The 27,470-nt window shown below is 35.1% G+C and overlaps 1 protein-coding gene across 1 annotated transcript in view; it reads right to left on the reverse strand.

Annotated features, from left to right (window-relative positions):
- SGCZ (sarcoglycan zeta) overlaps positions 1-27,470 on the reverse strand; it is a 238,940-nt gene that overhangs the window by 40,942 nt on the left and 170,528 nt on the right. The window contains exon 5 of the mRNA XM_064449499.1: positions 20,926-21,048. Coding sequence (XP_064305569.1) covers positions 20,926-21,048 — 123 coding nt within the window. The remainder of the gene's footprint in view (positions 1-20,925; positions 21,049-27,470) is intronic.

The raw sequence follows: 27,470 nt of genomic DNA on the forward strand, positions 1-27,470 counted from the left end.
AGTCAGGCAGAAAGGTCAAAAGCCCAATTCCGTATTTAGAGAGAAACTTCTTTATGCGTAGCAGATTTATAAACACCAGACCTGTAAAACGTACTTTTTTGACACAGAGCAAATCAAAGTGACCCTTTCGCTACAAGCAAAACTAGTCACATGTTCCTGCTGAAACTGAATATTCAGAATTCAGAAAGTCCCGTATAAACTACTCATTTCTACTCAAGTTACTGGTTCCTGAAATTCAGCCTTGGGAAATTACAAGTTTCATAAAAGAAATGGAAGTACAATACTGGTATTTGGTGCCAGATTATATTTACTTATGTATGTGCATTCTGAGGAAATTTTGTCATTTATTTATCAAGCAAATAATCCTTTCATAATTTATGAGTTAGCTTGCACAACAACACTGGTACCTTTCAGTGACTTAATAATCAACTAGCATCAAAAGACCAGCACCTGAACATATTGATTAATAGAGCTAATTTTTTTTGGTGAAAAGAATGACAGCTGAAGAGTTGATAAGCCAAGAATCAAAAGCTAATAAATTATTTTGCTGTGAAAAATGAGCCATATATTAGCATTATCCCACTCCTTCACATCATTCTTGAGGGCAAACCACCTCAAATGTACTGACAATGGAATTGTGTAGCATTTTGATGTGTACAAATTACATGGCATTGCAGTGTCCCAGGCACAGCTGAATCTTACCGCCTTGATCTTTCTCTAGGTTTTTCAGAAACGTCAAGTAACAAAATGATGAAGTACTAAGATTATGCAAGTATTAGACTGTAATGCCAATTTGTCCTCTGAGTTAGAGAGTTTAAAGAAGAGTTTGTAAAATATTTATCATTTTTGAAGCTTGCAATTTTACTCATTGCAAACTCAGTATTAAGTTAAAGCATCCACAGGTTTCACAGAGCAATATGAGTAATTAATCAAGATTTTTTTTTACCATTGAAGTGACCTTGAAAACATAGACTTTATGTTCTAAAAGTTTAATTGCAGTAAACCCCCCCCACCCCCACCCCCTTCTTAATTATTTTACTATGTGTACGTAGCTGAAATTTAGAAGTGCCTTTGTGACATTAGCTAGCTCTTGTTCCACTCTGAGACCTTGGAAGAGCTGATCACTGCCAGAATGAAAAAAACAGATATATTATATTCAAGTAGGCAGATCACTGATCATAAAAATGCCACAGAAAATTCTTGTTGCTTCTTTTTTAAAACCCCAGTTGTTATAACTTATCTTGGGTTGATTACAAACCCGAAGGAGTCATAATGCAGCTTCTGGACCATGTGTTGATTGTGCAGCTCTTCAGGACTTTCAATTTTAATAAATAGCGTGAAAAGTAATTTAGCTAGGTACTTGTATTAAAACAGCATGATGCAACTGGATTTTTGCTATGGAGGTGTACATAAACTAAAATGAAAGTAAGTGGGTTATTTTATGGAAACATGATTGGCATCATTGCTGTGATTTCAATCTTGCAGAGTCCCTCAGAAGCAAAACTGACTAATGTTAAATAGTGAAGGTTTCAGGTGTGATACTGATGTGACCATATTAGAGGTACATTATGGGTAGGAAGGTGTAAGTATGGCCTGACTAGATGCAGCTGTTCACTTGTAAACTAAAGCATGAGCACTGAAGTCTTCAGAGTTAAGCTGTTATTAAAAAGGAAATTCTAAAATGAATGATTTAGACTCATTACCCAAGGCCCTTGAATAAGACTAATGTTTGATGCATATTTTCTGTATGGCAACCTTATTAAAGCAAAACTTCTACTAAGCCTTTCATTTAGATAAGAAGAATAAATTCCCCAATAAATTAAAATTCAGCATCCTCAGTGTGATACGTTTTGATCAAAGCAAATTGCAACTCCAGGAAATACTTGCAAAATTGCAGCAGTCACTTCTTCTTAAATATCATCTTAACTTCTGTTGAGTACAAACATTTTAAACATTGCTTCCTAATGGTGGGCAGTTAAGGCACCTCATCTTGCAATGCAAGTGAAACAGGATTATGTCTACGTGTTCAGTTGCTCATCCATGTAGTTCTTTGAAGGTTCACATCCAAATTCTATGTTTAGCTACCACTTGGTTTACTCTGCTGAAGAAGTGAACCTACCTGAATAAAATTTGGACTCAGTGTAGTAGTTACATAATTAAATTAATAATTGGAAATGGTTATACTAAATGTTATTTCTGGGATGAAAAAGTCTATATATTAAATGAAACTGCTGAGAAGTCACATTAAAATTTAATACTTCAAAACATGAATGAAACTGAAAATTATATAAGGGCTTTAGAAAGAGCAAGTTTTTTAAAAATAATAATTTTCATAACACCTTTTAATATTCCCCCCCATGAAATATCACAGATAGAGATACACATGACAATAAAAATTAACTACAATCATTTTCTGCTTGAATTGATACAATCTCCTTTCAAAGTTACAACAGCTGGATATATGAACAGATTTAAAGTTTACATTTAGATTTCACAGTAAGTGATTTAAAAAAAAAATCTTATTTTCCTAGAGATATATATATGTAACAGTGTGGATTTGCATTTTTCTTAAAATGCTGTAAATGATTCTGGATTCACAATTGTGGAACATGGAGCAAATATTGTCCTTGTCTACATTTAAAAAAAACGAACTTTAGTGGGATTATTTTTTTATTTAATAGATCAAAACCACTGTATTTTCACTTTGTTGTAGAAGATAACCCTAGGATTTGGGACACTGAGGCTTATGTTCTAATGAATAGTTAATCAGTTACAAAACAGATTTGTTGTTTCCTTGATGAAAAATTAATGAATCAATGAATGAGAGGACTATCAAGCAACAGTCAATAGCTTCATAACCAGGGGATTCACCTGGGATGTAAAAGAATGGGACATGAACATGCATATTCTGAGTACAAAATGAAGGTTTTAACTTCAAGGCTAATTAAATTGCCGTATAATTTTATCTTGATTTTTACTAAAAACAAAGTATCATGTATTTGTACAGTATACTATGGAAGAATGTTAGAATCCGAAGAGGGGAAAAAGTGAGAATGATAAAATTGTTTCTCACTTAGTTTCAAGAACAATCAGTGATAATTTCCCATTTCAAAGCTTTCTGAAAATTCTATGATGTACTGCTGCCTACCTACAAAATTTAGCCAGGAATGTCTATGTAATTTGCTTCAAAAAGCTCTGAAACAAAAGTATTAATGATTAGCTTTTGATAAAGGAAAAGGGCATTTGCCCTTCAGTTAAGATATTCCATAAATAAATGGTTTGATTTTGAAAAGTCAAAAGCTCAGAGGAATTTATCCGGAGTTTCTCTACTGTCTAGACATCTCATTAGTTGCCTAAATTAGGAGTACAGATTATTTATATTTTATCTATAGCCAAAAAAGAGAAATGAGCTTCTCTAGAGGTTAGTTAGCTACTAATACCGGACTGAGACTAGAGCAACAATGCATGCAACCTAAGCATCTTGAAGTTTTTGCCTTCAGCATCCAGTCAGCAGATGACACATCTGAATTCTAGCTAAATTAGGAAAGCCTGTTGGGAAATCTCTAAGTCATCTAAGTTACCCTTAGCATTAAAACTGATTCATAGGGTGCCTTACACAGGTTTTAGTGGCCAGATCTTTATGCCATATGTAAATGTGCATTTATTTCTGTTCTATACTTTGCCATTTCTGCAGCATACTGAAAAATTGTTACTATTAAGTGATAATTACTGCTGCATTCTTACAATGTAGTAAATTTTTTATTTACGCAAAAGGAAGCCACAAAGCAGCAGGACTATAATCCAGATTTTTGAAATAGCTCAACTATAGCATTTTTACTGTATAGGAATTAGCATGCCATTGATAAATTATAAACAAATATTTAGATAAGTGCATTTGTGGTCTCTGTAGAGGGCACTAATACACATATAAAAAGTCCATCATACACAAGTATATAGTATTTTTAAAGAGTCACTGGAAAAATCCCTTCAAATACTCTTGAATTAATGGAAAAACTGAAAATGTGAGAAGAATCCTCACATGTGTTTCTACAATGCTGAAGCAGAGATATGTTGATATAACGCATTTTAGTACCTACTAGACCAATGAAACAAAAACATTAGTATCTCCAATTATTGGAAGTCATAAATTTTTTTTGCAGATATGAAACATAAAATGAAGCTATAATATCGGTTCTGCACAAGGTTGTTAAAAAGTTTCTCTTTGGCATTACTGCTAGTTATCTTGATTACCACCTATTATGACTGTCTTTTTATTCCTGCTCTTTATTAATGTTTTGGTTTTCTCTCTAGAAATAAATTACACAGACAAATACAGCACATTCAAACCTGGCATTACTGCACTGCAAAAGGGCAAATGACTTGACTTAGATAAGACTTTACTGCAGTTTTAAACGGAAATTCTGCAGTTGTGAGAGAGAAGGTGAATGTGCAACAGTAATTTTGTCACTTAATTTTCTCACCTTCAAGTCAGCATAGCAGTGAAGCAAGCCTTTTAATTTAGCAACGAAGTGGAATCAGGTGTATTTCAAATCATTTAACTGCAATTACCGTAACCCACCAATGGTCACGTTAGCAAACGCATGCCTGTGTGTGATCTGTGTTATACAATCACAGGAAAGACAGCATATTTTCTGCAGGAAAGGACAAGATACTAAAGCATACTGCAATATCCTAAAGTTGGCTGAAATATGCATCTTTTGCCAAACACTCAGATGTTTTTGAAGACAAGACCCACCAGAGCGTTGCCACATACCTTGCAGAGGCTGTGGGAAGAGGGTTTATGGCAGTAATTTACTGCTAGATCTACCACTCCATTTTCAAGATGGGACTGAGCTGGTCACAGAATAATTTATCAGTGTTGGTCTCAATACTCCCTTCCATGTTACCAAGGGGCAGCATCAGGACTCAGATTACAACCACAATTCAGATGACCCCGCAAACCTTGTAACAACCCAGCTCTTCTGTGGCATAACCCTAGTCTAGTCTTTACCCTTTTACTGTTTGTGAGTCAGGAGAGACTCAAATATCACATTCTCATCACTGCTGCAATACACCTATCATAAATTCCGCAGAAGACTTTTAAGGTTTAAGCACTTTTCACTGCTCTGCTACATACCAAGGCATGTGTGGTTAAAATTAGCAAAGCAGGTTTTAGTTCTGCATGAAAATTCAGTGTTTTCAGAGAAACTGCCAGAGAAACCTGTTGTTCATGTCCTTTTGGACATTAAACTACATTATGTTCAGGCAATTTCATATCAGAATACTGAACAACAGGCACCAGGATTGTCATGTCTAGGGAACAGAAGGTAGTACAATTTGACAGTCGTCGTGAAATCAATTCTTTTGCTTTACCATTTTAAGTAAAAATTACAGAAAGAGTGTATTTCCTATGTCCAGCTATCAACAAAAGACCTTACTAGGCCCAGAGACTGGTTAAGAGACAAAAAAGCAAACCTTTCTTATTTTGCATTTTCTTCAGACCAACTCTAAGAAGTATTTCTCTATATTATCCTGTTAACAAACTGTCATGATGCTTACCAATCCAGCCTTTCAGCTTTCACTGAAGACAACCTTACTTGGAAAGACCTCTATTCTTATATCCTTGAACCTTCCAGAGGAATTTATTTCTTTTAGATTCAGTCTTCCTTATCCTTCAGTCTCCCTCTGGCCTTCAGATGTCTTATCACTGTTCTGTTTTTTTTTTTTTCAGCAGGATATTCCTTTTTCTCCTTTCTCTTTTCTGTATTAAAAGCTCCTTTTAATATCTATACTTATTTTGCACATTGATGCTTGGCCAAAATGAAATTGTTTTATGTTAGTTAATTTGCTGTCATGAAGAAAAAGAAAAGAGTATTTTCATTAAAACTTCAAATTCAGAAACTCTAATTGGTCTTTTGCTTTCATCCTAAATCTAAATATAAACCAGGGATGCAAGACCAAGAATGACAGTGAGAAGAAAACAAAAATTGCAACTATGAAAAGCCTGAAAACAGTCCTGACAGCTAAAACATGAAACAAACTTGTTGATAAATACTTTTTCTGCACAGTATGCTTTATCTATTGTGTTTTCTCTGCTCCATTCTGAAAGTGTAAAAACAGATTAAAAAAGTAGTCCATCATTTGGTAATGTTGCTAAGGTAAAAATAGCAAAAATAATACAACTGCTTTGCTTGATATTAAAGTAATTTTTTTTTAAAAGGTATTTCTCTTTGATGTTTAATGAGAAAAGACTTTCAGATATAACCACCAATCCTACCTCATGCTTTCAACCATGAATTGGGAATGGAATTTTTCTAGCAGATCTAGCATTCAGCTACCGCCAATATTTTGCTTTATTGACCTTGGATATATCTTGTGCCTTAGCGTGATATCCAGCTACTTTGAAAGCTTTACGTGCTGCTGTATCTAGATCTTTGACCATCATAATAGCATACTTGCTTTGCAGAAAGTGATGCAGAAAAAGGACATGAGAAAGCACTATTCCCAGTTACACTGTAAATGGTGTAACCTACAGTACTCCCTGTCACTTCGATCATGCTTTATGTATCAGATTGGTTTAGAATGATGATGACTTAAGGGCAAAGTCTCCACTTTATCTAAATGACATTTTGGCATTTGTAAAGGAACAAGGCTGCCTGGAAGAACTGAAAGGGACGTCTGCATGATTTTGTGTGTGTGTGTGTGTATGTGTGTGCTTAGATCTATGCTCCAGCAGTCTTTTTCTAGCATGATCACAAAGTATGTTTCAAATATTTTACAAACCTGCTATGGTTTGTAACCTTCTATGGTTATTCATGCAGCATTCTCCTCTTCCTTTCACTGTACAGAATCTTACTTAAAAGTGAAGTTGAAAATACACAGCAAAAGTAACTACTAAAACAGAAATATGGGAAATACACCATGCAAAGAGGAACTGTACACAGAAGGAAATAACAGACAAGAGAATGGTCCCTTTTTATGTCCAAAGTTTTGTCGTCAGTAAGGTGAAAGGGTAGTTGTATGATGTTATTTTAGAATGTTAGCATGGATGCTTTAGTTTGCCAAGATATGATCTAAACCAGCCACATTTGTTGTGTATTCTTCAGTTCATACAGTTCTAATGCCATTTTGTGAATTAATCCTGTGAAATGACAGTGTTTTGTAATGTTCTTTCTTTGTTGCAAAACACCACAGTTTGGCACTGACTTTGCTCAGTATCATATCTAGCAATTCCCACCTCATCAAAACATACACTTTGGACCAGTATACTTGATTGTGACAGCATTTTTTCAAGCAGAAACCAAAAAGTCTGCATTCCTAGATTAGTACTGATCTCCTAGGTTTGGAATGAAATATCCCAAAACCCTGTACCGCAATTCACGTAAAACAAAAGTAGTTAATAAGACCTGACAGGAGATCACTCAAAGAAAAAAATGCGTAATATCAATTGCACATTGTATTATGCACAATTGTACAGTATGAAAAAATAATGTAAAAAAAGAAGAAAGATTAAACACTTTTGGAAAAAATAATAAAAATGAGAAATGACAGTCAACGAAACTAATGAGAATGACTTTTAGAAATGTATCAAGCATAAAGTATATGTCATTGAAAGTAAATTAATAGAAAAGCAGAGGAGGAAAGTGAAAAGATAAATTTTCCCCAAGGAATTTAAATACAAAATAAGAAGATGACCTTGCTATATTATATATAAATTAATAAATGGGGATGCTAATTAGTGCAAAAGGAAAACCAAGCGCCATGCACCAAACATACTTCTGATGTATGTCAAAAAACCTTGGATTTCAAATCCTAAGAAGTCACAAAAAAAGTAATCATGATCAAAACACCATCAAAAATTATTTACTGAAATTCAAACAATATGAGAGAAATGCAATTTATTCAAAGATTTTTCACAACTGTAAAGACACCCATTTCTACAGTGCAAGTGCTTAACAAAATTTTTAAAAAATGTATTAGTTCTGCTCTGAGAAACTTATCTTAGCCTGGTGATATTCATACATTTGGAGAGGCTGGGCTGCCAGGGGCCCTTAGCTCACTCCTATCACTATAAAATTACTGACCCAGTCATGTTCAATTTATCTGGACCTAATTAACCAGGTGACACCCAAATTTAGCAATTCAAGTCTAAGAAAAAGGTAAGAAGAAGAAAGAAACTAATTCCTTAAAGAAAGAGAGTAGCTGAGGTCTGAGGAAATTGTAGAATCACAGAATTATAGAATGTCCTGAGTTGGAAGGGACCCACAAGATCATCAAGTCCAACCCCTTTCGCTGCATAGGACAACCCAAATTTACACCATATCTCTGAGGGCACTGTCCAAGTGCTTCCTGAATAGCATCAGGCTTGGTGCCATGACCGCCTCCCTGGGGAGCCTGTTCCAGTGCTCTGCCACCCTCTGGGGGAAGAACCTTTTCCTAATATCCAACCTAAACCTCCCCTGGCACATTTCCCTGCCGTTCCCTCGGGTCCTGTCATTGGTCACCAGAGAGAAGAAATCAGCGCCTGCCCCTCCTCCTCCCCTTGTGAGGAAGCTGTAGCCCACAATGAGTGCTGCCCTCACTCTCCTCTTCTCCAGGCTGAACAAACCAAGTGACTTTAGCGGCTCCTTGTATGGTTTCCCCTCTAAACCCTTCATCAGCTTCATGGCCCTCCTCTGGACACTCTCTAGTGGCTTTATATCCTTAATGTACTGTGGTGCCCAAAACTGCACACAGTACTCAAGGTGAGGCTGCACCAGCGCAGAGTAGAGTGGGAGAATCACCTCTTTTGACCAACTGCAATACAGTGCTTGATGCACCCCAGGGCACGGTTGGCCCTCTTGGCTGCCAGGGCACACTGTTGGCTCATGTTCAGCTTGCTGTTGACCAGAACCCCCAGGTCCCTCTCTGCGGGCCTGCTCTCCAGCCTCTCGTTCCCCAGTTTGTATGTACATCCAGAGATGCCATGTCCCACATGTGAAATCTGCACATGCCCTTATTAAACTTCATACAGTTGGTGATTGCCCAGTTCTCCAGTCTGTCCAGACCCCTCTGCAGGGCCTTTCTGCCCTTGAGATTGAGAGGGATTCACCAAGAAGAATTCTTGCTCTGATCTGGGAAGCCCATTTGAAAAGCTTCAGAGAATGCTCTCAACAGAGGATAAAGTAGAAGGCGGCCTATGTAGGATTCGTTTCTAAGCCAGGAATATCAGACCAGGCATAAACACAGTATCACATAGCTGCTAAGCCAAGACAAATTCTGTCAGATTAGGGTCTACACCAATGCAATTAGCAGTTTCATGCTAGATTGTGTCTAGTTAGATTTCAAGTAAGGGGAAAACTTGTTTGCATCCACATACAATATATTATTTAGACTTACCTTGAGATTCTTGTCTGATGATCAGATTTCACAAAAAAAGGAGGCTTCCCCCTAGAGAAGCGCCTGCTGAGAAAAACTGGTTTGGCTGGTAGATGGAAGAATTTTGAACAGGAGTGGTAGTACATAATGAAGTTCTACTCTATCTGAGACTTGTGTTCATATTAATGACACATCTCCCAAGAAACAAAGTATTAATGGGGTACAGAAATAAAGCTGTTGACCAGTCACTGGTTGACAGAAATGGTCAACCTGTGACTGGTCGACAGCCATGAGGAAGGGATGAGAACTATGAAGGAGTTCCCTGGAACAAGCCAGAGCAAAGGTGTTAAGTGCATGTGAAGAAGTGCAGACAGCAGAGCTGGTAAATGGCTTGCCTGCCTCTGAAAGCACATGCTGAAAGGTATTAGAGAAAGCCAAGAAAGTAGGGGCTGGTTCTGTGGCTGTACAAACACTGCTTTCTGGGCCTGGATTGGGGATGCATGCCCTTCCTGCTACAGCAGAGGGATATCCCACCTCTCTCATAATGCCCCATTGTGCTATGACTTGCCCAGGATATATGGAGAGACTTCAATGTTTCTCTACTTAATGAAAAGGAAAATCTCAAGAAAATAATACATTCATTTGCTATTGTTTTGCTTTTATATTGTAAAAGAGAGAAAAGGAAGTTTACGCTTAACTTGAACAGAAACACTTTTAAGCAAAAGTCAAAGTGAGAGTTTTGTAATTCATAGGTTTCATGAGTTTAATTAGAGATACAAATGGAGAGCTAGGTGCAGATGCATATACTGATCTCTTTTTGGTCATGCTACCCACCTGTTTTTTCATACTAAACACTGTATTATAGCTAAAAAACCCCTTAAAGAATATAGATAAAACTAGAGCGAAGAGGACTGTATCCTTACTAACATATCTAATATGTTAGTAAGGAGTGTTCTAATGTAAATTTCTGCCAGAATTCTGACTCCTCTGTCAGTGTTGCATGCAGAACAACAACAGTACATTGTTACACTGGCACCTTCTAGACATTACTGAAACCTCATTGACCTTGTTAAATTGTCTGCAATCTCCACACTTGGTTTTTATGGTAAGGAACTTTCTGTAATTTCTAGTATAAATTCAGTTGTGAGGCAGGTTTCCTTTAGTGACTGATTGTTCTGATAAATAGAAGCTCAAAAAGCCCAAAATATTAGTTATAAAGTATTAAAATGCAATAATAAATAGTATGAAGGATTGGAAATAATTTCAAATAATAAACACTTCTATGTGAATAATACAGCTACATGCAACATTCAAAATAAAATTAATACAGAGGAAGCTTATTTTAAACAAGCAGAAATTTAGCAGTATGCCTGCCTATAACAGTGACAGCTACAAAGAGTAGGATGTTACTCCTAGGTTAGAAGAACAAATTTTATTGAATTTTCATTTGTTGGCTTGTGACTGAAGATAAAAAGAAAATATTTGATCTCCTCTAAGGCTCATTCCTTGCTGTGATCATAAGTTCAAAACCAAATCAGGATCAACCAGCTCATCTTCAACAGATGTTATTATAATTTGTTCTGTAGAAGAAAATGAAGGAAATTCTACATTCTCTACAGCCAAACTATTCCAGTGTTTCACTATTCTTGCCATTAAAAAGGTCTTTGTTTTCTTTTCTTTCTTTTTTGTTCTTTTTTGTTTGTTTGTTTTAACCTGATAGAAAGCATCCCTTGTTTTTCAACAGGCTGTTTCTCAAGGCCTCAAGGCTGATATCGTATTCCCTTTTTTCCTCAAGCTAAACAGCACCATCTTCTTCTTTCTTCCCTCAGAGATCATGCTTCTAGACAACTAATCAATCTCATGGCACTGTATTCTATCCAGTTGTTTACTGAACGATGGCACACCAAAGTGGACTAAGCACTTAGGAGAGGACCTTGCTGGTGTTGAATAGAGCAGAGAAGATCTGCAGGCGCTACTCCTGTTTACACATTCTAGCTTCATATTTGACTTTCTTGCATCAGATGATGACCTTCAGCTTGTGATCCAAAACCCTTCCTAGCTCTTTTTCTGAGGACTCCTGTGAATCTTACTTACGGATTTTCTGAGGTTTTAAAATTGAACTCTGGAAGACAATTTGATTTTGTTTTGCTGTTGTCTTTCCCTGCAACTTTCAAACAGGGAATGTTCTCATTACGTGGTGGTTGCTCTCTCACAGATTTCCTTCACATTCTCAGTTCCTCCCCACTGATCAAAACTCCTTATGTTACTTTTACAACACTGTGTCATCCTTATAATCTGTAAATCTTTTGTACAGTCTGCGTCTTGATCTTTTTTTTTTTTTCTTTTCCTAACAGATGTCTGTCTGTGTAGTTAAAAGAATGCCCTGAAACATTTTAAAATGCTATCACCGGGCCCTGAGCATTAGATGATGCTTTTTTGTTTATAAAAAGCTTCATCTGTACAACCTTTTGGGTTTGGTGGTCACCATTAACACATTGGTTCTTTGCCCTTTCATCAGTACCCATGGAGTATAAATCCATTTGCATTTTGAATCTCAGAGCAGTTATACACTCTTCAGATGCATTCATTTCTGCCTGGATATTGAGGTGTTTTGCTTCATTCTCTTTTTATGAAATTATTCTTAACACATATAATTTCTTTTTTTAATAGAATATATGTTGGATTTTGCCACTCTTCCTTCTGGAATTTACATTATGCATTCTGAATTCCTATACATTTCTATCTACACTTTAATCTTCATACTCACACATTTTATGAACCTTGTTATTGTTATATACTTTTAATTCAAAGGCCTATATACATTGATGATATTTTTCTACAACCAAAATGATGGCTTATTATGTTTGTGTCTTGGAGTGCTGAATTTAATGCTGTCAGACACTGTAAAACGTAAACTCGTCATTAGCCAAAATGAGGAAAGGAATTTAAATTCACAGTGTAGGCTGAAGGCTGCAGGCCATATTTTCGTGGGTGATACAATTATTTTTTTTCCCAGAGTTGCTTCCTGTGGGTGAAATTATTTCTAGCTTATAGGAGTCTGCTATGTATAAGCTTTGAGATGTATTGCAGAGGAGAAATTATTTTAATCTATATTTTTCACAGCTTTGACTGCATACCTGTTTTATAAACAGATCTATGGATAACAGTGAAGTCCAAGATGTTACTGGTGGAAATCTGCTAACTTTTCCTCTGAGTAAAGCTTTGTTTCAAACTGTGACTGCCACAGACCTAAACAGTACCTCTCTATGAGGATTTCTGTATTTATTCTTTCTGCTACTTTCTACCTAAATTTAGAGACACGATCTTCCCATTCATTCGCATAAGTTTTGAAAGTATGATGCATGTAATGACATATTCTTGTATAATGTTACCCTGCAGTTTATGGCTCCTGAAGACATTAGCTTGTACTGAAAACTGGGTAAAAAATTTGCCTTAAGATAGGATAAAAATAAAACAGCCTCTTTGTAGTGTTTTCAGATAGGATTCAGAGAAAACAAAGCACAATTCTGACATGTATTACATGGCTCCCAGTAAGAGACACATCTCTATATTATTTGGGAAAAGTCAGATGCCTGTGGTATTCCCTAAAAATGTATAACTGTTCCTCCTATTCTGAAGGCTTTACAAGTTGAAATCCAAATGATCTCATCATTTATCATCTAATGAGAATATTGTTCCAGGACAAATAAGATATTTTTGGCCTGCAGCATCATAATTATAGGGTGAGTATTTGAGGGCAAATACTTTTTTCATCGAAGCTAAATCCTACAGTGCTTTGCAGCCTGACCCTTATCTCAAACAACAGAATTTTGTATCCACGCAGAAATAAATCACAAGCCAGCACTTTAAGACAAAAAACAGTAAAAGGGAATGTTGGAGCTCCTTTATGATTCACCTTTCCCTCCTGTGAGTAGCTATATCTTAAAAATAGAGATGGGTATGACTGCTGTAATTTAAATGTGCATTTTCAAAACTACCAAAGCCTGAGGGTGTGCGAGTGTCAGGATTAGCTCAGGTTTTAAGAGTTAGAATTTTACTACAAAGTCTGAACCCAATTCATATCCAGTTCCTGTATCAAAACCTTCTGAAAGTTCAGTGTCCGTTTTCCAAACAAGCTGGTTTGGTTTGATTTAAGAGTTATCTCAGCTCACTATGGGGCAATTTTCCACTGGGCTTTGACCCTTAAATAGAGCATGTGGATTTGCCTGATATTATGCAATTCAGACCCTTCAAAACTAGAACTACTTTAAATTGCATCTCTGGGCTCTGCACAGTCCTTCAAAGGGAATGTGGAATATGATTGGGAATATGATGCAGATATTGGCAGTTTTTCCTAAAAAATATTAATTCTTACATAGGTCACAAATCTTGGTATCAAAGGTTTAACCTGAAGACCGGATTCAATCTGGAAGTTAGAACTAGCCTCTGGATCAATAGTGCCCTGTACCAGAACAGAGCAAATAGTCTCTTCACTAACTTTTGAAAGCTGCTGATTGTGTTCTGCAAGGGAAGAGATCAGACAAGTACAGAATCAGCTCAAAAACATAAGTCCTATTTTATAGAATTAAATAGACTACAGTCCAGAAGGAGAGGAAAGGATTAAAATCTACCTTCTCTTATAACTGATGTTATCTTGAAAAGAAAGGGAAAACAATTGTTGAACATGGAAGGAGAGGCATACAGAAAGCATGGATTATAGAAAAATTGACTCTTTTGGCAAGGGCTGGTTTTCGTCTACCTAAACATCAAGAGAGTGTCATTTTGCTGGGTTTTTTCCCTTCCTTTCTCCTGCCTGACTCTATACTGCCTCCTATGTCTCTGTCTATAGAACAGCCTTGTTGAGTATTTTTCATTGGAATGGCTGTAAGACAATGGACATGTTTTCCTGGGCTAGCAGAACTATTTGCACGTTTGCCTGCTTTTGGATCCATTCCCTTTCCAGAAAAACTTATTTTATGAAGTTTTCTTTCTCTTTACATACATTCCTGAGACCAGTAATTCTGTCCCTTGGCATGTTTTTCTGCAAGTGCCAAAAACAAAAATCTTTTTTTGCAAACAGTTATTATCCTTAGGTCAATATAGTCCTCCAACAACCTGCATAGTCACCTGCAGGCTGCTGTAAGTACACACTGCTTGTAATCTGAGCTGGCTGGATGCATTCTACCCTTAACTAGAAGATATAAATCTATTTGTGCACTGTCCTGGATAAAAATTATTTAGTTTCATGACTTTTAGCCTGCCTATAAAACTTTCACTTCATAGACAGCTTGGAGCTCACATATATATGCTTGTAAGCAGCTCTATAGTTGTACCTCAAAGTAATGCTCTGGCAGGTTGCTCTGTTGCCAAGTGGTAAGACTCCTGCAGTAATATTATCTTTCAATCAGAGCTCTTACACAGACAAGTCTGGACATTAAGTTCTTCCGTGAGATCTAAGTAAGCTTATCAGAAACGTTATTCATCTAGTACATTTTGTACATGTTTAGTACAATGTTTACATAATAATTACTGAGGAAACACAGAAATTCTGTATATGTAATGCATTTTTGTTACTGACAGATGATGATAAAAGAATTCTGGTTCAGTCAGTGTTCAGGGTACTGAGAGTCTGGCATATCTACCTAAAAGTTTAACTTTTTACTGCAGCATCAGATACAGTAGTTCTACTGCGGTCGCAATTTGGCTGCATAAACCAGCTTAAAGTGATTAAGTGCTTCCCTTCATCTTGTGCCTCTTCACTCTCCAAACTCCATCTGTTCTGAATGACAATCCACCAACTGAATGTGGCAAATCCAAGATCTTCTTTCCCATTCATACTGAAATTCCTATTCAGTCTCTGAAGGCACTAGATATACACCTACTGTAATAACAACATACATCAAATAATCATTTACTTTTCTACACTTCAGTACTTGTTATAAATATTTTATTTCTACTTTTCCAATGTAATTTGCAATTCACATATTTCCTCATATTTCTGTCATATTTCCTTTTTATAACCATAAGCCATATTTCTACTTTATCATTTCCTTTTAACTACTCTGGAAGACCTTTCTATATTTCAATTTCCTGCAGCCTCACAGTCCTACAGCATAATCTTAAAATCAAACCTGAGGTACTGATTCACTCCTCTGCATGTTAATTCTGGATATTACTAGAATATTATTAGAATATGTAGGTATCTTCTGAAGTTTCCTTGATATGTCAAGGCTCTCATCTTTCAGCTAGTGAAGTAAATGACTTTGATCAAAGCTGTACTGAACCCACTATAAGCATATACTTTAGTGTAATGGAAAAGATACTTGCAGACCTTCACAGATTTTTCCCTGGCACTGTTCTGGTGTCAAAGTAGATTTGACCTACCCATCCTGCTATTCATCTAAGAAAGTTTCCATTAAAACTGAAGTATGCCATCTCCTGTCCTTCTGCGACTTCCATCTTTCTACATAACTTTGTTATTTGACAAGGAAGAAGGCTCATAGGAGGTCATAATGATCTGCAAAGTTTTTCTGCCTCTTCTCTTTATTTCTCCTATTACTGCTATCAACCATGTGCAAGCCTTATTACAACTGCAATTCCCATGATGAGATCTATTATTATGTTTGAAATATGGAAACAAAGTGTTCTTCAGATAATTGTATCAGCTCACACAATACAGACATGGAGCTCTGTATATCTGAAATGTTTTATGTTTCAATAAATTATAGAAGCAGTTGGTTTCATTTTTAAGCAGATGTGATTTAATCTGCGTATCCATTTTTTGCCTTACTTTTTTTTTTAAACATGATTAATAAAAAATCCACATGTGCAAGTACAACTGGTTTAGAAGGAGGTACCTAAACCTGTAACAAATCAGGTTATGCTATTATCTTTATGGATCTTGGAAGAAGGTCAGAGATAAAATCATGATTAAATGAAGAACACTATAACCAAACCTGAATTAAGTATATAGAGCAGAAGAATGTGTAGGAGACAACATGAGAATTAAATTGCAGTATCTTCTCATTCCCAAATCATAGAGAGAAATACTGTTTTCAAAAAAGTAAAATGTTTGTATAATTTGGATAAAATATTGTAAGTTTAATGGGAAAAAAGTTTCTGATAATGTGCTTTTAGCCTTAACTGAGCAAATCACCTTAAAGGTCAGGGGAGAAAAAACAGTTACATTGTCCAAAAAAGTAGGTGTTTTGCTTAGAATATAACTAGACGACATCCACTTTGCTTAGTACTTCTTATACAGGTGTTAACTGCAAGTTTGATTTAAGAAAAAAGAGGAAGACAAACTGTACTAAGAGAAACATACACTAAAAGATTTTATAGAAAGAATTACAACCTTCTTTCACAGTAGTGTCTCAGAAAGATATCTATTGAGCTAGGTTTCTTAATCTGTTTTCTCAGAAGTGCTCTGGCAGCAAAGACCTGAGTCACGATATATGCTTGTACTCTCACTGATGAGTGTGACCAATACAGTGTTACCAAGTTCTGCTACAAGAATATCCTAGAGAGATCGTATTGCAATTAAAGGAAAAATGAAATAAAAGGAAAGGGAGGAAAACTTTGTAAACTGAAGTAAAAGCCAAACAGATAGTCTTGCTCTGTAACTGCAGAGGGAGTGAAGACTCCACAATGCTGTAGATGCTGTCCATTCATTGGGACAGGGTGACTATAAAGGACAGAGAAAGGTTTAACCATGTGCAGAAAGGAACCTGTGAGCCCACCAGAAACTCACCTAGTTATTCCTCCTGCTTGTTTCCCAGCTCTTTGGCAGTATGTTTTCTTCATCATGCCTTTCTCTCCTTCCCTACACAGCTTTATGATACATGTTAAACTTGGCAGTAGGAGGCATCCCTGCGCAAAGGGGCAATACTCAGTTGCGATTCTAACAGCTCTGTCTAACAAAGCAAAGGTTGAATCTTTTTTCTTCTTTCTTTGAATGATAAAGTAGAAAAGAGCTAACACAGTTAAAAGAAAAAGCAAAATTAATGCAGGAAGGAAGAATAAGAATTCTAAATTAAACCAGCCAACTGCTTAATTTTAAAGTGAGAGACTCATAATAGGGAAATACATAGCTGCAATATCTCTAAAACAAGAAGTACTACTTCTGACCCCATATTTTTCTTATCTGGGAAATACCTTGATGTCTGGATTACTAGCCTGTTTCTACTATACCTTTCTCCCTGGAATAGGCTGCCTATATAAAAAGTTAGAAGTAAAATGCTACAAAAATAATCAATGAGAAGTTGGAATTTCTTCTACTGCTTTATGATAGATTGCTTTTTAAAGCCGTGCATTACAAAAACATTATTTGAATTGAGAAAAAAATCATATAAAATAAATCCCACATTGCCACAGTAGTTTATAAATGCCCATGAAACGGGGATACTTTAGAAAATTAATTACCAAAATGCATCATTTATTGGACCCTTTCACAGTGAAGTGTTTCCAAAGAGACTCTATTCACAGCTAAGCAAGAAAATAAAATCAGGTTTTCATTGTAGTACCACACTTAAATAACTACATGTGAGAGTCTAATCTCCAAATAAGCACGGCTTATTTTTGCTTTTTTAAAATAATTTTTTGCTTTTCTCTGTTCATCCATAACTCCTTTCCTATATTCACCCCAAGGCACCAGGATTATCAAAACACAGGTTTGACAAAAATACACTAAAAAAAAAATTCTGGTTGATATTTGACATTATGATGCCTTGCCAGGTTTCATCAGTCATATCCTGTCATTCAGAGTAATGCAGTCTGATAGATGCAACTCACGGGGACTCATCACCTTTCATGTGTTTGCTGAAGAATTTAAAGGTATCACACAACCTTTGGACAGAATTCAAAGAGCTACTATATGAAAGTATAGGGAAGAAAGATTTTATTATTTTATTTTTCCATTAAGATATAATTTATTTTTTTTTTTACACGTTGGGAAATATTTTTTTTAAATGCTTTTCTTGAGATTGCATGGATCATACAACTTAAATAATTTCAGCTTTGGCTTGAAGTCAACAGTAAAGCATAGAGGTCTCATTATAGCTTTATTATTTGGCTGCAGATTAGAATTTATGCTGCAAAAAGCTTTTTATGGACACAGAAATTAGGATATGAGGTTATTTTGTCTAAGCCTTTCAGAAATGCTCATTCGTTTAGAAATCTAATACTCTTCCCTTCCTTCTGTGGGGTAACATTTTTCTTCTCTAACAAGATGATGAAAGGGTGAACCTAAAGTGGGCCTTAGGGATTTAAAGCATAAAATTTTGAATCTAGCCTTTTATAGCCCCATTATAAGATAGCTTACTAATGAAATTCGATTTCAAGACAAGACGACTATCTAGATATTAGGAAGACAGATCTCAACTTCATTAAATTACTTTTGAATAAACACAAAAGAAGACAATAATTTTCAAGCGATTTTTAAAAGCAAATTACTCTTTCAAATTACAATTACAAAACACCTTAGCATGTTTTTCTAAAGAAACTGCCCAAAATGTTGGACATTAGGCCATTTAATGCAACATTATTTGTGTTTAACTGAGAGCACTCAGAACCTGATAAATCCTCCAATATGCATATTTCCTTTGTGATATTTAAACGCTAAGTCTGTCTTTTTGTGTGTGTGTGCAAATAATGAAAGTAAATGTTTTTATTATTTAAACCTTAAAATAATTTTTTAAAATTCAATCCTAACTCTTGCTTATTTTTCATTTTAGCCACAGAAGGAAAATCAATTACTTGTACAAACAGCTCTAGTAGTGAGATTCTCTGGTAGGACTCAACAGCTATGCAGTAATCCCTGAAACTCAGATGACTATATCAAAGCAGCATGAATTTAAGTTTTACTAGCCTTTACTTTTTTCTTTTTCTTTTTTTTTTTTTTTTAATTTGGGTAGAAGGCTTTTATACAAATACACATATGGTCAGGTGTACTTCAAAAATTATGGAGAAAATCCTGTTCTTTGCACAAGGAACAATCTTACATCCCATGCTAAGCATCATCGAATAAATTTTCACCAGTTGTTCTGCTTTCTATGCCACTGATATCAACAGGTGCTGTGGGAACTCAAGCCACTTCGAAGTTAAAGACAGTTAAGCACTGCTTTGCTTTTGAAGCCTGATTACAAAAATATACCATGACATGTACAACTTATGTTTACATTTCTTAACAGCACGAAATCTAATCCTCAATGCTGTTTGTAAGATGTTTTATTAACTTATGATAAATGCTTTGAAATCCCCTGTGTCAATCGTATGTTTAAGATAAACTTTCTCATGTTATTCCAGTTATTGCCTTAGGTTTTACTACAGTAAAATTCTTGTACAACTATCAACTGTGGAAAAAAAATCTGCTGACTCAGCAAAACACTGATGTCTCCCTCTCCTAACCCCAAATTTTGTAAATGGACACAATTTAGTGTATTATATTGGATTCTGCAACATCACTAAATTGGCTGCTTGTAAAAGCCTTTTCTTTTGGTTTAGCAGTATTAAAACAGATTGCTTGGCTAGAGAAGATAGATACAGATCAGTTAGGAATGAAAGAAGAAGAAAAATTATCCCACATATACTAGTAAAAATCTTGAGAGAGTTCAGTCATTGCTTGACTCTGGACTTCCTGGATCTATTTTAATGTTGTATCTGGCAATACACAGAAGTAGAACTACCTAATATATTTTTTAAAAGGCTAAAAGTTGCTAGTAATATATTTCTTAGTTTTACAGACCAGAAAGGGATATCTTATCATAATCATCATAAAACAGAACCATCTTATACTTCCTACACAATTAAACTTTCAAACTAGCAGCTGGATTTCAAACTCTGTAAAGCAGGCATCCCCAAAGGCTAAAACTAAACACCCCTGACTGGTGAAGCAATTAAAGTTTTGTATCTTATTCTAGATTATGAGTGGATAGCTCAAGTCCAGCCTAAGTTCAGGTAAGAATTTACTAAGTAGTCAAAGCTAAAGCATTTACCCAAAACAAATTTATGTAACCAATTTTTTTTTTAATAAGCTAACACATTTCTAATATCAAATGAGTTACTGATACATATATATAGGTAAAGATGACAGTAAAATACCAATGAGAATAATTTTTCTTATTTTATTGACCAAACGTTCAAGTGAAGACAAAGTTTCTTCTTAACTGCACTTCAGCTGAGCCTCCTAAAGTAAAGCAGAGTACCTATTTTTAGTTCATATGAAGTTAGACTTGACACTTTTTATACAGAAAAAAACAAAGGTCATAGTATGTAACAATAGTTTTTGTCATTGTGAAGGGGCATTAACTACACAAATTACATGGGTACCTGAAAACAATGCCTAAAGGTAACATATAAAAGCCAAAACACTGTGGTAAGGGTGATTTGTACTATAGCTGGACCTGCAGAGTTTAAATTCAAATTTGCCTTTAGAGAAACTGATTTTTAGGTTATGCAATATCTTTTGGTTGGTCAAGGAATCACTGATGATGAGAAGACTTTTTCTGGGTGAAAATTTAAAAAAAACATAAAAGAGTTTACACCCATTTAGAAACATTATTATTACCGTACCTGTTACTTTCAGTCTGTCAGCTCCAATGACAATCTCATCTTCGTCTGCAGAAAACAATACTTTTCCACCTTCACTTGCCCTCACTTCAAATCTCTTACACTGGGCCTCCACAGCATCAGCTCCTGAAATCAAGGAAGTGAATGTTTCATCTAAGATATATTGTAAGAATAAAAGGAATCATCAACATACATGGAATATCCAAAGCATATCAAATACATTAGGCTTTTATAAAATACTTGGCTTTATGTAAGCTTGGTAGGTAATTTGTAACGTAAAGTATTGTTAAATTAATTTAAAGAGTAACTATTTCACTAATGTATATCAGGATAGAATTTAAAGTAACTATGAAAAACATCTATTCCAGTGTCAAGTTTGGAAGTCAACACAAGAATGTAGAATATACTTAAACTCTGAGATGTTGAAATGCCAATTCAGACAGATCTTTCTGGGGTTTGCTCACCTTAAATTGTGGTTTCTTACCAGTGGAAAAAAAGATAACATATGAGACCAACAAATCAACACAGCATAAAAGAGTATTTTTCATTCAGATCTACTGCAAACTTGAACAGTGGAATAACAACAACAAAAAACCAGCAAAACAAACAAAAAAAGATGAACAATTTATCTTATATTCTATGAAAGAAAACTCTCATATGTCTCAAAGCTCCAAAATCCTAAAATAGTTCTGAAATCAGACCAACCTATGGAATTGCATCTAACAGCACAATAAAAATGTGCAGACACCAAAACTGTTAAATTTATTATGCTTTTCAATTTACAAGTCTTATCCTTATTCTTCAATGTCCTGTCTGCTAAATTGCTTCAGAAAATTTTTATTTTATTTTAATTTTATTAATAAGTGAAAGCAAAACTTTAGTTTTGAAAATGGTGTTAAAAAGCAATGAACTGCATGTAGCACAACCAGCTGTAAGGCAAATACCAAGATTTCAGGGAATAATTATTTGACAATTTTCTCATTGATCCCTAATTAGATTTCTATTGTACATCTGGAATGACCCATCAATGTATATGCATAAAAATTTTGGGGAAGGCATTGTGGACAAAGAAATCCATGTATGTCATTTCAGTTTATCAGTCTGGTTTATAGGTTTGTAAAAAACACCTGCTTCCATAATGTGGAAGTTTTCAGTTTAATATGCAAATGCACATTATCAAATTATATAATAAGAAATATAAGAGCTGTGATAACTAATTTTGGATGGGGAATTGCCATAGCAGCCATTGCTTTGCAGAATCAGGTATGAAATTAACTCCTCTTACATTCAAACGAACTTATATTTGTACTGTGAAAAATTTCTAGTTATTTTTAATTCACAAATGTAAAAAGAAAATGAAAAGAAATTACAAAAATGCTTGTGATACCCCATTTTCTTGAAGCTAGACATGTTTATTCTGTTGTAAAAGTGTAAAATGCTATTTTCTCCTTTCTGTACAACTGACTTTTATTTTAAATGTGATAAGCAGATGGTTGGCTTTGTTTCAAAAAATACTACATTTTTGTAAAGACAGACAGGGACAGATTTCAGATAATGTAACGTTAGCTATGGGAAAAATGCTACATCTCACAAACATTCCAGGAAGCTTACTAATAAAGGTAAAACAAAGTCTAATCATCCATCAGAATAAATGTAATCACAATATATATTCACACATAGCTGTTTTACTGCATTCATCCATTACTCTTAAATACTTTCCAAAGGACAGTGGTGGTGTCCCTGATAGTTTTACCCTCAGGCACATCTGAATTATTTGTTTAAAATGTTAGCATTTAGCTAGTGATGCATGTTAGCAATACAGCTGGGGAGGATACTCTGTTCTTTTCTACTGTCAAAGGTATATATTTTTAAAAAGCTGTTAAACATGTATTTATATATTTATTTGTTATATGAATGCTTATTTTATAAAACCCAGTGAGATCTAGGCTTTATGAGGCCTCTGGTGAGTTCAACAGACTGTTGTGTATCTGTCCGGTGGCAGAAACACAAGAGGAAATTAGAAGGTCAATTTATCAATTTTTTAAATTTTAATTCTTAGTTTGCAAATATGTTAAGCTTATATGTTGTTTTGAAAAAAAAAAATCCATAGCAAAATTGCAAAATAAATCATACTGTTGTTGACTATATCCAGTTACTCTACATGAACTTGACATGACCACAAAACTCAGATTACTATAAGAACTGTAGCAAATCAGATGATATTACATTTAACTGAGTTGGAAAAGGCAGAAAACATAATAAATTACATACTGGTTTAAAATACTTGCAGAAATTATAGATGACCTTTTATAGATGACTTCTGAAGATTATATGATCCACTGATAATTTACATGCAGCCATAATTCAGTGCTCAAAATGACATATGATAGTCATGAGCAAACACTGTTCACAACAGTAAAACCAAGGTGTAATCCACTGCACAAAAATGTTTATTCTAGAATGCTTCTCATAGTTCAGAATGGGAAGAGGCTAAAAAGATCAATGCTTTCTTGTTGATTATAAGTGCTTCCAGAAACCTTGTGGTTTGAAGGAAGATGTCCGAGATAACATCAAAGTTGTTGATAAAATTATTGATGACAAGGTAAGTGGTAGCTTTATACTGGAAATAAGAATGTACGCTGCCATTTAGCCATTTCATTATAATTGGAAGAACAACCGTGCCCTCTCTGTGTACATCGATATTTTGCCACTGTGTTCTCTGGAGGGGAAAAAACCAGGCCTGTTACTAAGTTGTTTAGGTTGCCCTAATAAAATCATACACTGAAAGGTTCAAAATCAAATAGCCTTACTATAGTAAACAGAGAAACTGTTTGCATTTTACATAAGCCTTTTATAATGTCTAGCTTTTATTCATTGATATATACTTTCTTACTGCTCTATTGAAATTTGTTTCAGAACTGAAAAAAATTTCTGATGCTATCAATATATTCCATTTTGATATACCTTTGGAATAGTGTTTACTTTTAGTTTGGAAACGTTTGTTCTTCATTTTGAAATATTTAAAAGGCATACAATTAAAAGGCATTGATTTAATGCAAAATTTATGAAAGCTATATTAAAATTGACCTAAAATATATTCCTTTGAGGAAAAATTGGAAGCAATTATTTTTTCTGGTTTAGTTATAAGTATGATTTCAAAAACTTGAAAGCTCTCCTGGAATTGTATATTTATTTTTCTGCTCAAGTTCTTGTATTCAATCATTTGGTAAATTGACCTACCTTAGAATAGAATGTATTACACTTCACAAGGGCTGCATTTTGAATCATTATTGGAAAACATAGGTAAGAAATCTGTTGTAGAAATAAATGTCAGTTAAGAAATATGAAGTCTATTTTTAAATTATAAGCTCATGGTTTCAGGCTGCTTAATAACTACCATAATGCTCATGTGAAATTCTTGCATACCAGAACATACAGTCAAATATAACACTTGATAAACTATCACAATAACCAAGATCACACATTTTAAAGTCTTTGAACGCTGCTATTCCTCCATTTTGCAGAAGGAGAAGACACTGCACAAGATGTAAGTATACCATCAGTTCCTAAAATGCAGACAGTTCCTACTAGGAAGCGTATTCATGGTGCTCAGTATCTGGTCCCCTGCATGTGCCAGACAGGTCTGGCATCACCTGGACTCGAGCGCCTGCTGGGCACCCTGCCTGAGTGTCTGCATTTCCTTTGGAGGGAAACTGCAGCAAAGGGAGGAGGAAGAGCTCTTGTATCTCACTTCAACAGCCAGAGAGCATACTTCAGTCAAGTTTTGGGGAAACAATCTGAGGACAAAAAACTGAAAATCCCTCCTAAAACATCTAGATAAAGGTCAGTCAGGATATTTGTGCTGTAACGGGTAATAAACCCAGGTAGACTGAGTACATTCTGCTTTACATGAAGCATTGTCTGGTGAGCTGTGTAAAACTGCCATACTCATTTATGGAGACAGGTAACGGGAACATAACAAAGGGGATAAACTTTTTAGTAGGGCTTGTTGTGACAGGACAAGTGGCAACGGTTTTAAACTAAAAGAGGGTAGATTTAGACTAGGTGTAAGAAAATAAGTTTTTACAATGAAGGTGGTGAGACACTGGAACAGGTTGCCCAGAGAGGTAGTGGTGGCCCCATCCCTGGAAACATTCAAGGCCAGGTAGGACTGGGCTCTGAGCAACCTGATCTAGTTGAAGATGTCCCTGCTTGCTGCGGGGGGGTTGGACTAGATGACCTTTGAAGGTCTCTTCCAACCCCAAGGATTCTATGATGCTATGGAAAACAAAACGCTCTACTCAACTGATCAGAAACAAAACCCACAATACAATGAGTATTGACATGGCCCAGGAGACTTGCTTTTTAACAGTGACAGGCTGCGGAATAAGGAGTCTGCCACAGTGTGCTGCCTGACTGACAATAGCAGCAGCATCCTGCAGAGACAGGAAAGCAGAGCTGAAAAAGGATGGAAGATTGGAACTGTACTTGTCCTGCAAACATAGTTGAAGGTCAGAAGACCAAAGGATAATCATAAATAACTTAATACATAATAGTATAATATATAAAACATACAAAGAATAAAATACATAAAATAATAGTTTCATCCTTAAGAGCTGTTGATTGCTTAGATACCTAAAAGTAAGTGCCATGATAAGTAATGTGATGCTGTTAATTTACACACATGAAAGTGATAAGTTCTCTAAAAAAACAGGACTAAACAGAAAACATGAGAGAAATCAAAAGAAAAAAGACCTGCCACATTCTTACTCATTATAGATCACTGCAAGTGACAGCCCATGTTTCAACAACTGCCTTTTAAAACTTGCCAAGTGTTTAGGACAACATAGCTTTTCACGAAGAATGACTTACAGAACAATGATCTGGGGCTTCTACAAAGAAATGCATATATTTTAGATAATCAGCAGTTGTCCTTCTTCAGCATCACACATCCCATTGTATAATAGTACACTTAGAATTCATCTAGTTCAAAATATCATTACAGGACATGTCTACTTTTTTGAGCTAAAAGGAATCAGTTTTTATTTTATGTTGTGCACAAGAGTTAACAGTGCATCACTTAGTATTACTCTCTTTTTCCTGAAACAGTGGTTAACGTACTCAAGCCACTTGAGAGATTACTAACAAAACATAATACATGTTAAGTTTCTCTCTTTGACGTAGAACCAGTTGTGAATGTAACGAAAATGGTTTTGAAAAGTTAAACTGCCCACAGAGTAATCAATGCTATCAAAATGGAATTCTGTTTCATTACATTTTCATTTCCCAGTTGAAATAAGAGTAAGCAGTTGCATGTGCAATGTATTAGCGTATTATCCTCTTAGCCGTAATACAAATTGCTGTGTTCCAAAAACACTCTACAAACATACACATCTCAAAATGTCTGAAACTTTAACAGTACTACTGACAAAAATGATGAAACACCTCTCAGAATATTGTGCATGAACTAAGCAAATATTTTGAATTTTTTAGCTCAAACTTGTAGAGCAATCACACTATCCCTATGCTTATTTTCAGCAAACCATATCTGCTCGAATAATGCATACTTCAGTCCAGAGAAACATGCAAGAAAATCTATCTTCCAAACACTGTTTGGAAAGGTAACTTCTACCAAACACATGTCTATCTGAAAAGCTTTCTAGCTGTGCTACTTTGCATTATACCTACTTCACACTAGAGACACAGTCAGCTTCTTAATAGCTTTAATCAGGGTCAAGGGATGTCCACGGCAAACTCTCTTGTCATCTTGTGTCCAGGAAAATTATTTACTTGTAAAATCAGGTGTATAATACTGAATTAAATTATTAAATTTCTGTGAAATTCCATTCATTTATACTATGTAGATGAAAAATGAACATTTCATATTCATCCATACATCATATATAATGCTGGTTTATAACACATGCTTGTTGCACAGCAGTTGCATAATCAAAACTATCATTAAACCAGCTCGTTAAAAATGGTACAAAGCATAAAATTATTCATTTTAGCTATAGGGAAGATGTGTTAAATGAAAATGTTGAGCAGTACACACAATATGGGTACAGAAAATTATAGTACTCTCACCCAGATTAACACTAATAGAGATTAAATTTCAAGACAAGAACTATGTCTTTTTTGAATTTGTACAGTGCCTAGCTTGACTTACTTTAATAAGTAATACCATAATAATAATAACTGTGAAGGATGCATGCGTTTAACATTTTGCTTTTTAAAGTCAATGGTATCTTGTACTAATTTATTATTATTCAGGAAAACAAATTATAACCACTACTTGGAATTATAATAAATACTACCAAGAACTCACCAGTCTTCCAAGGTTTAGATATGATTATAAAGATACAATTTTAAAGATGGAAGAGTAAACACTCCATTTACCAAATATGATTTAATGGTGATCATGTAAAAATCTTGATTTGTATAATACCGTAATCACATGATAGAGGTGTAAACTGTTGGTGGATGTTATCAAGAGATGAGATCAAATTTTCTGTATGTAATAAGTGTGCACAGGTAGTTTGGGTGGG

This window comes from Phalacrocorax carbo, chromosome 4 (genome assembly GCF_963921805.1).
Source record: "Phalacrocorax carbo chromosome 4, bPhaCar2.1, whole genome shotgun sequence".
Taxonomy (NCBI): domain Eukaryota; kingdom Metazoa; phylum Chordata; class Aves; order Suliformes; family Phalacrocoracidae; genus Phalacrocorax; species Phalacrocorax carbo.